The sequence below is a fragment of the Centruroides sculpturatus genome, unplaced genomic scaffold (assembly GCF_000671375.1).
Source record: "Centruroides sculpturatus isolate CEXI.00-Female unplaced genomic scaffold, Cexi_2.0 scaffold155, whole genome shotgun sequence".
Lineage (NCBI taxonomy): Eukaryota > Metazoa > Arthropoda > Arachnida > Scorpiones > Buthidae > Centruroides > Centruroides sculpturatus.
In genome coordinates, this window is record NW_019384386.1 from 80,097 (window position 1) to 94,397 (window position 14,301).

The 14,301-nt window shown below is 31.6% G+C and overlaps 1 protein-coding gene across 1 annotated transcript in view; it reads left to right on the forward strand.

The window, feature by feature from the left end:
• Positions 1-7,143: 7,143 nt before the first annotated feature.
• The window catches only part of LOC111618068 (interferon-related developmental regulator 1-like), a 59,619-nt gene continuing 52,461 nt past the window's right edge, over positions 7,144-14,301 (forward strand). The window contains exons 1-2 of the mRNA XM_023359495.1: positions 7,144-7,183; positions 7,262-7,384. Coding sequence (XP_023215263.1) covers positions 7,159-7,183; positions 7,262-7,384 — 148 coding nt within the window. The 5' untranslated portion in view covers positions 7,144-7,158. The remainder of the gene's footprint in view (positions 7,184-7,261; positions 7,385-14,301) is intronic.

Genomic DNA, 14,301 nt, shown 5'->3' on the forward strand with positions numbered 1-14,301 from the left:
CTTTATTAAATTAGCTAAATAGAAGTGTTGTCATCATTTTATAAAGATTTTCCTTTTGTCTCCATATTTATTTTTATAGATATATTTTGACATTAATATTTTTTTTATTTCATAATTTGACATTAATATTTTTTTTATTTTATAAAATATTTTATATTTTTAAATATTAAAATATGATCACATTTTCAAAAAGAAAATAATAATGAAAAAGTCAGTAAAAACTTAAAAAAACGAAAAAAAAATTTTTTTGCAAAAAATTGGTGTATTTCTTAAGTAATTTTTCAGCAGAACTTGCATGATATCATCATCGTAAAGTTTTTGCATTTTTGAAAAGTCCTTTAATTATAATTAGTATGGGCATACTAAAAATAGGTTGTTCATGGAATTAGGTTGCAACTATGCAGATGTGAGTGAATGAATTTTCAGAACGAGCAAGAATATGTGGTGAGAAGATGGCAGCACTCAACATTTGATGTTCATGGTTTAGAGATGAAAACTTTGCTGCAACCTCTCTATTATTAAATACTATTACTTGAACGTCATGTCTCAAAAGCTGATAAGTTTCCAGCAATTTTTTTCCTCTCTATATAAAAATTTTCAGTGGACTATTTATTAATATTTAAATGGTTCTGTTTAGAAGTTGAGCAATTGATTTTTATCCTGCATCAATGAAAGTTGTTGACATTAAAATGTTTCTATTTAATTCTAGTACAGTAGAACCTCAATTATTCAGACTAATTGGGGATGAATGTAGTCCGGATAAGGAAAAATTCGGATAATCGAAACAAGTACTTTAATTTGTCTTTTAATGATAATACAACACGTTTTCTTTTTGATGACATATTGGTAATATTAAAAATAAATACTGTATTTAAATTGTGATCAAATTTTCAAGAAACAAAATGTTTGTATTGAATTTGGACTACTACTGACCAGCGCTAACAGACTACCTACCTATTGTTTAAAAGGCCCTCTGGTGGTGCAAGAAGATGGATTTTATAAAATAAAAAGCACTTGAAACTGCATTTTTATGAATAAAAATTTGACAAACTATTTATTGTTTTATGATGAGTAAAATTTTTTTGTTGCGTTCGCGGCTTTTAAGTAATGCATAAACTTTTGAGGCACGAGGCATAGGTGGTGGCCCACGTCGTCCATTCCTTACGTCGCCCCTGGTCATAGAAATGATGTAATTTGAATATAAATTATTTATAAATACGTATGTCAAGTTATATTTTTATTACGACGTAAAATATATTTAAGAGTTTACGACCACTGTGCTGGGTGAGACGTTGAAACAAAAAAAGTTATGTATTCCATCACGTACATAAACAGTGTCGTAATTTGCCAAGTGCAAAACAGCAAATTCATAAAATTTTTGTTTATTTTGAACAATCCGGATAATAGAGATCTGGATAATCGAGGTTCTACTGTATTTAGAATAATTGTTATTTATTTATTTATTTCTACTAATAAAAAAACACAACAATATCACATGCAGCAGTTAGAATTCATTTGAATCAAGCCCCACCCAGGGGCTTAGGATTGCCTAATATACTGATATAAGATATTGCCTGATCCAAGAAGAGAAGTTTTTTGTATTTGGCAGGTGGTGATTTTGCCAATGTTGAGTGTTTCTAAATGCTACTGGTGATTTTTTGATATTGCATCCAGTGTGTCGATCATCACAGGTACTGTATTGGCTGGCTTGTGCCAGATTTGCTGAATTTCGATCTTCAAATCCTGGTATTTTGTGATTTTTTTTTACTGTTTCTTCTCTTCAATTCTGCTCTCACCTGGTATGGCTACATCAATTATCCATACGTGTTTCTCTTCAATGATGGTCATATATGGTGTATTGTATTCCAATACCTTCTCTATTTGAATCCAAAAATCTCACAGTATTTTGATGTGGTCATTTTCAATGAATTTTTAATCTGATGGTCCTATCAGTTCTTAGAGGTAGGCAGATTGTAATTCTTGCATAAATTCCAATAAATCATACTTGCCACTGAATTATGTCAAAGTTTGTAGTCAGTTTGGGCAATACTTTTACAGCAGCTTAGAACATGGGATACAGTTTCATCAGCTTCAAAATGCAGACTGTTTTACACAGACTGCATTTTGCTTCATCTCGTGACTTTTCGATTCTAGCTTTATGTTTATTTGGATAGCTTGATCTTGAGTTGCTAAAACAAAGCCTGAATAAAAACCACGTTACTTGCCATTTCTGTAATAAAAATGATATCCATGGATCCATGTTTACAGGTTCTTAATTCAAATTAAATAACAAAAATTTTTTAATACTAGGTAGTCAGTTAATTAAAACTGGTTTTTACACCGAAACTAAAATTAAAATATAAATAAAAGCAATTGAAACAATATTTTGGAAAGTGTAGATAAAAGTACTTGTTGTCTGTCTTGATTGATTTGGTTATATTTCATCCAGGCAGAGTTGAGTCTTTATTTATAGCACTTGTAAAGTGATGGTTTCAGTTAGTGACAGAGCATTTTGCTTTTAATATATATATATATATATATATGTGTATATATATATATATACACATACTAGTAGTCCAGGATGCCTCTGGTGGGCATTCTTTACAAATTCCCATGAGGCACATTTGATCCACTTAATATATGAAAGTTTAATGCACTTAATTTTTTTAAAAGTTTGATGCATTGTCTTTTCTGCCCCCCCTTTGCCACATGGTAGGTCCAACTCAGTCCGGGAGTGAGAGATTTATTAGGGACGTTAGTGACATTAATTAAAAATAATTATTTAGTGTTATTAAACATTCTATAAATAGTTTAATTTGTTTATTTACCTTTGCTGGTAACCCTCGATGTTAAATGTATCCGCCATTTTTTCAACAAATTTCCCATGAGTCAATCGGGACATTCCAATTTTCAACGCGCATGTTGAGTGTTGAAGTCAACAATTTGACATCATCAATGACATTTCAACTCGAGTACGAAGTGCTTAGTTCCCCTAATTCCATTCTCAACAAGATGGATTCCATTCAAATGTCTTACCAATTACCCACAATTCGTTGGAAAGTAGCAATCAACATATCTGTTGAGTGCTGAATGCATTGAGGTAGCGCTCACAACAGCGCTACCTCAATGTTGAAAAAAGGGACGAATTTTAACAAATGTTGAGATCAGCGCTGAAAATTGGAATGTCCCGAATGCTTGATGTTCACTGAGTCACGGGATGTAATTAAAAATAATTATTTAGTGTTATGAAACATTCTATAAATACTTTAAAATATTAAACTTGACCCATACTTGGCCCTTTTGATGTAACAGGTGTTGTATTGTGCTTTTTTCTGTCCCCCTTTGCCACGTAGTGGGTCCTACTTGGTCCGGGGGATGAGAGATTTATTAGGGGTGTTAGTGGATACCGTTACAGGCGTGATGCGACAATGGCTTATATATATAGATTATATTGCATTTGTAGGCATTTTTATGCATGAAATACAGCTAAAAAGGTTTAAGAAGAGACTGCTATGATCTTTGCATCAGGGGAATCTTGTGCAAAGGAATGCTTGCATATGCAAGCATTCCTTTGCACATGGCACAGACAATAGCACATCTTTAACAGTGCTTCAATACTGTGCTAACTGTCGAGATTAAAGCTATATGGTCTATAATTGTCATGTGGATGCTGTGTCTGTCATCACATACTGACGTAACATTTTGTGTCCACTGCCAGATTTGTGACTCATCTGGTACTCTTCAGCCAACTGCTTCCACACACACACATCACTGTCATGGTATTATGCGACATATGAGTTGCAATTTTGGAATAAGAAAATCCCCCTTCACATAGACCAATCATTCACCTTGTTCAAACTCCATAACATGCTCATATGGTACCCTTTGTCATCAATGAGGCATAATGACTTTAATGAAACATTTACTGCTGGCAGATGATGATACACTACTGCCCTCTATTTATACAGCTAATATGACTGTTCAAAGGGTGCTTCTCAGCCCATGCATAAACTATCACTTTGATAATTAATTATTTGCATGTTGGACCATACTTTTCATTTCCTGTAAATTTCAGTTTATTTGTATGATTCCTGCATGGCGTTGCAATTTTTACAAACATGAGTGTATAATTATCAAGCTTTGAGATTTTTATATTTGTATTGTATTTCTCTTCACTTTTATATTTCTTGTCCATTTTTCTTCATTCCTTGTTCATTTACTACCACAGTTTTGATTTCTGTTGTTTTATTTTTACTATTGTCTCTAACACTTGCAACCACTTCCATATCAGCCATGTTTGTTCTTTTTACATTTGACTTAACATAGCTGCTTTATTCGTTGTTTAAGGTTAGAATAGTATTGCATCAATTCTGAACATTTCTGAACTAAGAGCATTAAACATGATTGCTAGAACTCATGTTAAATATTAAATTTTGTCTGAATTCATAGTGACAGTAATAGTTAATATCATGAAATGCAGAATGAAAGAATTAGTGAGAATTTGGTGTTGGTAGGATTAGAGCACAGTTGTGTTGAGCCTTTCAATTATATAAAACAACCTTATTTCACAAACATCACTTGAACATATCAAACTAGAAGTTGCACAGCAAATACATCAACACACGGAAATACTAGATCAGATGGTAGATCAGATATTCCATGAAGTATCTGAACAACAGTCACTCAATAAAACATATACAGCATAATATGCAGCAATGAAAACACTAATACAGCAATTACAACTAGTGACACTAGACACTATAAACACACCCACTGATTTAATTAACACACTCACTAATTTATTTGAAGAAACACTTATTAAATATACAGGTTTAGTCCCCCTACAGAGACCATGAAAACCCAAAATACATATAAAATATGAGAAACACTGGTGTAGACTTTTCAATAATAATCATGATGTATGCGTCATGATTATTATTGAAAAGTCTACACTAGTGTTTCTCAATCTTTGAGGCCACTGAACACTATTTGTATACTTTTTATTATATGGAGCATTAGCATCAGTATATTCAAAACTCTATAAGCATTTTTATTTTTACTATTCTGATGAAACAATAAAGTAATAAACTTTGTAGACAGTTCCATGTTTCTATTTTATTGAATACAATTAAGTAATATGTTATAGTATAATGGAATAAATTTGCAATAACTTTTTTGTGGAACACTTGAGGCACACAAAATGCACTCAAATGTTATGCAAAAATGAATTTCTCTTCCTAGAATGTTTTTAATGTCGAAGCTTATAAAACAGATGGGTCTTTAAGGCCCCTCATGAATAAGCTTAGCCATATCACATTTCTCTTAGAAAAGAGTTATTTACATGCTTAGTTAAAGAATCCATATATATAGTCAATTCAGAGTGCCAAATTCATACTAGTGTATCAAAATGAAGTTTTATAAAATTGATGTATGCAGCTTATACCCATCTATTGATCCCATTGAGGCAATAAAGTTTATGGAAATATTGCTAAGACATGATGTTGATAAGTGTAATGTGAAAACTATTTTAGATTTACTTTGATTTTCCAAACAAATTAGTTTAGATATAAAGGTAAATTTTGCTTGTAACAATCAGGAGTGCCAATGGGCTCACCCTTATCAGCACTCTTGGGCAAAATAGTTATGAGAAAATTAGAAGAAATGGTTTGTCACAGACCTTCACAATTCTATATCTAGTATTTTGGCACAGGTGCATAGACAACATATTAATAGAATGACAGTATGAAAAGAGTGATTTCAATATCTTCTTTATCCACATCAACATCTTATTATCTATACAGTTTTCCCTAGAAACACAGAATGTCATGACAGTTATGTTTCTTGATTTTTTTTATATCTAACCCAATAACGTGTTTGTCTTTAGTGAGTACCACAAAAACAACATACCCCAATTTTCCCCATAAAGGAATTTTACCAGTTTGGTAGATTTGTAAATGCTGCATTCACTGCTCACATTTGAAGGGTATATAAATATTCTTCATTTAAGGCTGCTTTAGAATTAGAAATAGATATCATTAGGAATTCGTTGAACAGTAGCTTAACAAATTTTAAATCTTCAGTCAACAAATATATATACTGAATCATCTTCCAGCTATTCTGATACTGGATAGAAAATTATGCTTCTCTTCTGTCCCAATATCCTTTCTAGGAAAACATCACATATAATTTATTAAAATTATAAGAATCTACATTTCCTCTTACCAATAACATCCCAGCCTGCCTTAAATGATTATGCTGTAATGATAGATAGATGGGAGTTTAAGGAAGAAATGGAAGTACAGTACATACTATACCACTAGAAAAATCAGTAAGCAGATCTTTTATTTTATTTTGATGTAACAGAGGAATCTAATCAAGACTGTTATAGAATACCAAAGGGATGTAAAATACCAAAGAACAACAACAGGTCTGGCCACACTAACAATAGAAGATAATTATGAACCTAAGTGGGACCAAGACTAAATTACTCAGCCCAGAAAGTCAAAATATTTTATTCATAACAGAAGGCATATATATTAAAAGAAACAATATGTCAATGTTTCTCCATTAAAATTTTGTGTCTATATGGGTTATGTCATTTCTTTTTAGTAGCAGGTATAGCATTTTCCTCTTGTTTTTTTTGTAAGAAGAAAGAAAACCCAGGGTTGCTTTTACAAATGTCTTGTTCAATTTTTAAAATTTTAAATTTAAAAATGAGTGCAATCATTCAATTCTTTTTTTTTTTTTTTTTTTGAACATTAACTGATGAAGCTTTTTATGTCAAAAGCAAGTGCTTTTTATTAAAAGCAAATTTATATCATAGATTAAGGTTAAATTTCATTTTGATTGATCATTTCTGAGAATTAAAGTGAGAAAGCTACTTAAATGAAATGTGAGTTACAATATTGATTGATTGAATACTGAAAAATAAATATTATTATTATTACTATATATGCTGATTATTTTTGTCATTGGCTGAAGAAAGATTCGGCTACTCTAACTTCATCATAATCTATATATATTGCTGTTTCCTTTTTACTGCTGATTGACAGTACAAATATGTTATTTTTAAGTATTTTAACTATAAATAGAATACGTAACAAATATTTTGTTAGGAATATTCACTATATTTTCTTACTTCTATGCATTGTCTATAGGATGGCTTTAAATTATGTTATGCAATGTATATATGTTTCTAAATATACAAGTATTACTTATTAATTTGTATTATTATTAATATATTAATTCTTATTTAAAACAGGTGGGAATTTTCATCCAAAAATTGAAACTAATCTATTAAATAGTGAAGAAGAATCTAATATTGATAATGCAAGTGTTATAAGTGTAGCATCAGATTCTCGATATGGTAGTGATGATGGAACATGTAAGTATTTAAAATAATTATATGAAATTTAGATAAATTTATATTTGCATTTGCATTAATAAAATGATAGATTAATAATGACTTCATTTGCTAATTGATTTTTTGTTATTAATCAAAAATGACGACACATTATTATTAGAATAGTAATAATTTTTTTATTGTAATTTTACAAAAGAATTTAACTTTAATATTTGTTTTGCATCAAGTTTTGATGTGAGTAATTTTTGTTTTAGTGTAATTTTTTTTTGTTATGTAATGCCATTTACTATGCATAAAAATTGCTTTTAGTTTTACAATGGTTCTTTATATTTCACTCATGCTTTTAAGAATATTTTTTGTAATTTAAATATTTCTTTATAAGTTAATTAATTTTGTTTTATTAAATTTGGGAATTGTTGGTCATTGTTATAGTAGATTCCCCTATAGCATGGATTCATATATTATGGATTTGTATAACATGGCGAAAAAATTGCGATCATATTCATATAAACACGCTAAGAGAGACTTGTATGATACGGTAAAACGTCAATCGTGTCGCAACAGGATTGGTCAGATCTAGTGCAATATCCACTATTGGTCTCAATAGTGGATATTGCACAAACTGTTGAGTTTAAACGAGCAGCGGACCTACTAAAAACCATTTATTATTTAACAACCATAAAAATTATATTTATATTAATGATGTCACCAAAGTTCAGCGAATTTTTCACAGAAAAATAACTTATTGGGAAACACGTGCTTGCTGTTCAATTCGCCGTCCATGACGAAAACAAGCTTAAGCAATGGTGTCATCGAATGGTGCACACTCGGTAAGTCATCCTATAATTTTTTGTTTATAGCATAGTTTATTTGGATTATTCCCAAAAAATTATGTGTTTTGGAAATGTTGAGTCGAATTAGTCTAGAATCGATTAATTTTATGGAAGAAAACCTTTCAAACAGCCATAGTCCCTAAACTGCACACATGCTGGGCTGTGATTGGCTCATGTATTTAAGTGACTCGTAAAACACTGAATTCATATAAAACAGAATGTCTCTACCATGTTATAGGGGGTCTACTGTGTTAGTATCAAATTTTAGTAATCATTATTAGTCAATAATATTTTACTGATAACCAATAGAGAAGTTAATAACTTCTCTATAGAGAACCATTAGAGATAACTAATAGAGAAGTTAATAACTTCTCTATTGGTTATCAGTAAAATATTATTGACTAATAATGATTACTAAAATTTGATACTAATACAGTAGACCCCCCATAACATGGTAGATACATTCCATTTTATATGAATTCCGTGTTTTACGAGTCACTTAAATACATGAGCCAATCACAGCCCAGCATGTGTGCAGTTTAGGGACTACGGCTGTTTGAAAGGTTTTCTTCCATAAAATTAATCGATTCTAGACTAATTCGACTCAACATTTCCAAAACACATATAATTTTTTGGGAATAATCCAAATAAACTATGCTATAAACAAAAAATTATAGGATGACTTACCAAGTGTGCACTATTCGACCAATAGAGAAGTTAATAACTTCTCTATTGGTTATCAGTAAAATATTTTTCATATTCAATAACCACACTTCTGGCCATAAAAATTGCTACACCACAAAGATGGCATGCAGCAAACAAAATTTGTATGAAAAGTACAACATACTGAGTGCTCTGTATCTCAATGATTATTTGTCAGTTTAATCATGTCTTGCTATCATTATACCAGTGATTCTCAACTTTTTTTTTATCACAGGACAATTTTAATAATTAAAAAATTTGGCAGCATCTACTACAGTACTTAATGAAGTAAGTCCTATGGTAATTACTTCAGTAAGTACTGTAGGACAACCAGTGATGTCATAACAGTGATTTTTAAATGCAGTTGGTTATTTAGATCACATTTTCTAAACATTTTTGTAACTACCGGCAGTTTCCGGTAACACCAGTTACAATTTCCAAACGCACCCTAGGAAGGTAGAACCAATTAAACTACTTGTCTCATGTCCCTTATGTATGGGACATTTGCAGTGACGGCACACTTCAAAAATCTCATGGCACACTAAAGTGCCGCAGCACAGTGGTTGAGAATCACTGCATTATACTGTATGTGTACAATAAACATGATTCTGCTGTTTGCTTTCCTTCTTTGTGTAGTAATTTTAATGGCCAGCAGTGTATTAATAAAGTTATCAAATGTTGAATATAACTGTGAAAAAATTAATTATACAATTAAGAAATTGATAAATCTAATAGTTTTCATTACTATGAAATTAAATTTAAAATCAAAATTATTTGATATAAACAATTATGCATATACTAACAGGTAAGCCTGGCATTGACTGCACAAAAAATAAGAACAAGCATTAAGATTATTAGATTATTTCATACTTCTAACTCTTCTATTATATTACATTATAGTAGTATTTGGTTTATATACAAGGGTGGATCCAAAAAAATTACAAGGATAATAAAAAATTATTTATTAACAATGTACAGAAAATACAAAAGGAAATTAAGAGGATTGCTTGCCGATTACTTTTCCACATTATGACCAAATCTATTTAGACATTTATCTGAATGCAGGACCAACTTGTATAACACGGCTTGGTAGAAATCACATCCCTGCTCATTGAACCAGTTCTTGTCAGCTGTTTTCACATCACTGCCTGAAGAGAACCTTGTTCCAGATAAGTGTTCCTTCATTTTCGGAAAAAGGAAATAGTCACTGGGTGCCAAATCTGGGTTGTATGGGGGATGGCTCCAGACTTCTCATTTGAACTTTTGCAGAATTGTTGAGTTTCGCAAGCAGTATGGGACCTATCATGCAGGAGGATGACATTATCACTCAACATGCCAGGGTGTTTACATCAGATGGCTTCACGTATCCTTGTCAAAGTGGCACAATAATGATTGGCAGTAATGGTATGGCCACACTCCAGATACTCAATTAAGATAAACACTGCATGAATTCCAGAATATGGTTGCCATAACTTTACCGACAGAGGGTGTAACCTTAAACTTCTTTCTCGTTGGTGATCTAGCATGTTTCCGCTCCATAGTGGCTCTTTTGGTTGTGGGGACGAAATGATGAAGCCACGTTTCATCCCCAGTAATGATGTGATCCATGAAGTGCTGCCATCAGAATGGTAACATTTAAGAAACATGAGACTGCACATTATTCGTGTGGCTTTCTGCTCCTCGGATAATGCACGTGGTACCCAGCGGACACAAACTCTGGAATATCGCAACACATCAGAAACGATACTCTGCACAGTACCATAGCTCAGTCCCAGCTCTGACACAATTGCATGCACAGTTGCCCATCAATCACTTTGAATCATTTCTTCAACTTGTACCATGTTGATTTCTGTTGTTGAAGAACTTAGATGGCCACTCACTACACTGTTGCGGTTTTCCACATCCTCTCTGCCCGATTGAAAAGAGTGTCACCATTTCACTATATGTTGTCTGCCCATTGCTTTTTCGCCATAAACTTCCACGATTTGACTGAATTTCAGATGTGGACACATTCTTTGCCCATAAGAAAACAAATCATGGCTTGCACATCCAAGCAAGACCACTTTTCTAAATGTCTGGCCATTTCAGTTGCTCTGCAAACTTACACTACCTACCCGAACAACCACTGTAATACAACTAGTGCCATCTTTCTCCATTCTGGGGGAAAAATATTTCCTCCACATTAATTACTTTTCAAATGCTTCTGCTTGTAACCTTTTTTTCTTTTTTTTTCTTTCTTTTTTTTTGGATCTACCTACATAACTACAAAGGTTAACTTATATAAGAGTTTATCACACTGAGTGACTAATCTAACACATTTTAAAGATTCTTTAAATTGTGTACAGATGAGGAATAGAGAATTTTTAAAATGTGTTAGATTGTTTATTTGGTGTGATAAACTCTTATTTAAGATAACCTTTATAGTTATATACATCAAATACTATAATATAACAAATAGGGTTTTTCATTTCCTGGTCTTTTGCTTGTCCTGTGATTTCGGGGAAAAAGTGAAACTTTCCCGAGGTCCTTAGATAAAAATAATTTTTTTTAAAGATATACAAATATCTTGAAATCAAATGATATAATTATTTTTCATTTTTTAAAGTAATTTAATATGTTCTGCAACCTCCAAAATCATATTAATAATGCTATGTAAGATATATATTAAAAAATTATCTTTGAATTATGTAGAAATTTTCACAAATAGAAAAAATTTATTAAAGTTTGCTGGAAACTGTGTACAACAAAAAAAAAGCTTTGAATTGAGTTGAAAATTTAAAAAAAATGAGCTTAGATCAAACTTCTAACTTAAAAGGTAATTTACTTTTTAAAATAAAACATAATACAAAATATTATTTTAAATTTTTATAATAAGATTTTAAAAAGCAAAGATGGTCAATACTCTGATAACTCAATCTGGTTCTTATTTTAATAATGAAAAGTCCTGCTTCCAAGAATGCCCTTTCTGATTGAATTGATGTGAGTGGAATCATGTTTAATGCATTTAAGAGAAGACAGATGTTGTGTTTTTTCACCTGTAGCTTGGAAGATTTTTAGTTCATTTTCAAGATTGTAGTGCTTCTTTTGCTCTCTAGTATTCTTGATTTGTCTAACTTGGCTGCTTTGATAGAAACATCAAGCTTATAGCCCAATAATTCGGGAGTTCGTTTTTCTGTAATAATCATGTTTATGAAGAAAAACTTCATACTTGCAGACTTCATACTCATTTGTATCCTTGCCCAATTGCACAACCTTGCATTACACAGTTATTGAAGTTACAGGGCATGGATAAAATTAAGACAGCATAAGCACAATTATTCCAGATATTACAGGTTCTGACAAGTAAAGAATTTTCAGAGTCCTGCCACAAATAAGCTACGTATTGATTATTGACTGCTTGTGACATGCCATAGCGAGCAAAAATTAAAAAAAAAAAAACTAATAGGCAGGTTTAAAATTAATAAATACAAATGTATTCTGACAGTTTGAGTTCATTATACTTTCTATTTGCAAAATTTCCTCAACCTTAACACAAAATAAGAAAAAAGTGAACTTTTAAGAAATTTGTGGGATTCCTAGGATGAGAAGAATTTCCAGATTAAAAAAAAAAGACAGGATCCCGATCCTAATAAACAAACATTAAAAGTTAAGATATCAATTTTTTTTTTCTAATGTTTGTTCTAACAAACTCTTCCATTCACAGCTGAAAATCAAACGGTAATCTGCCAATAAAAGAAATTTTGTAAAAAAATGGACCAAATACAATCATATTTCCACATCTGAGCTTTTTGCTGAGAGAAATATTTATTCACAAATGTTTTCAACCTACTACTACAGGTCAGGTATAGTATTCGCTCTCTGTGCTGAGTACATATGGTATGAATGGACAAAATACTGTATTACTTTGAATTTAAGTCAGAGTAGAGTTTAAAATTGGAAAAAAATAATAAAAAATGAATAATTATTTATTGTGACATTTTCACAATGCCAGGCTGTAATTTTTAAAATATATGCTCTCCACCTCAAATTAGTAGTGACTTGTCCCTGTACATCATACTTTTCGTTTAACAAGAGTTGTGCCAGTCATCTATCTAACACGGGTGGATAACAGTTTTTGCCCCCGGGCTGAATTGGAAAGAAAACTTTTTCCACAGGCCAAACTAGAGGCTGCCCTAGGAAGATTTTGAGGTGGTGCGAGATCTCGTTGTGGTGTCACCCCGTAGAGACTAAATTATACATAGAGATTAAAGATACATTTTTCACATTATCATGCTTTATCAATATTTTATGCTGTACTTACGAGATTTGTAATGGAGGGTTAACTCTAAATGCACAGTGAGTTGTTGACTTTTCTTTTTTTTTTTTGTTAGTCGTCAGGATTTTTCATCAAGCTATTCGGGCTTGAGTAGCTAATAATGAAAGATTGATCGCAGGCCACATAAATTTATTAGACAGGCCAGATCCGGCCCACAGCCGTATGTTGACCATGCCTGATCTAACACCTTTCAGGGGAAATTTTTCAAATTGAAATCATGTGACTTCTAGTTTGCATTGGAAGTTTGTATATAGTTAATTGGGATCTCCTATCCCTAAGGTTTCCGTATCTGGACTCGTCTTTCATCTATCTAGCTTCATTTTCAAGATTAAGGAAAGACAGATGGACAACAGTGAGAATTTATAGGTCTACAATTTTTTCAAATTGAACTGCAATAAAATTGATTTTATATATATATATATTTTATATTTGCATCAGTTGCTGAGTTTCTTCCTTTTTTTAGGCCCCAAGAATGATTTTCTGTTTTTCTTACACTGAAATAACTTTTCCTTCGTGGCTCTTTAATGATGCACATTATTTTCGTAAACTGTAAATCTTTTACCAGCTGTGCAATTTCCAATCTTTTTAGTGCACAATATAACTTTTCTTTTGAATTCAGCATCATATGTGAATTGTTTTTCCATTATTAGTGAGTATGGATAATAAAAAAATTTAAAATTTGATTCTACACAGCTGCTATCAAACAGCAACTGGATTAAATCAGAAAAGTGTGAACAAGAAACCATTGAATAAATTGCTATCAACAATCATATACTATGAGCATAAAGCAAAGACTCAATTGTTGGGGAGTGGGAGATCAGCAGAAATAAAAAGTTAAAATACAGTCGACCCCCTATAAGATCATAGATACGTTCCATTCTTTAGGAATCCAATTTCTTACAAGTCCTTCCAATCACAGCCCGACACGTGTCAAGTTTACGGACTATGGCTGATTGAAAGGTTTTCTTCCATAAAATTAATCGATTCTAGACTAATCCGACTCAACATTTCCAAAATACGTATATTTTTTCGTAGTTTTATAGGAATCGTAATTATAGGGACCGTAATTATAGGGGGGTCGACTGTAT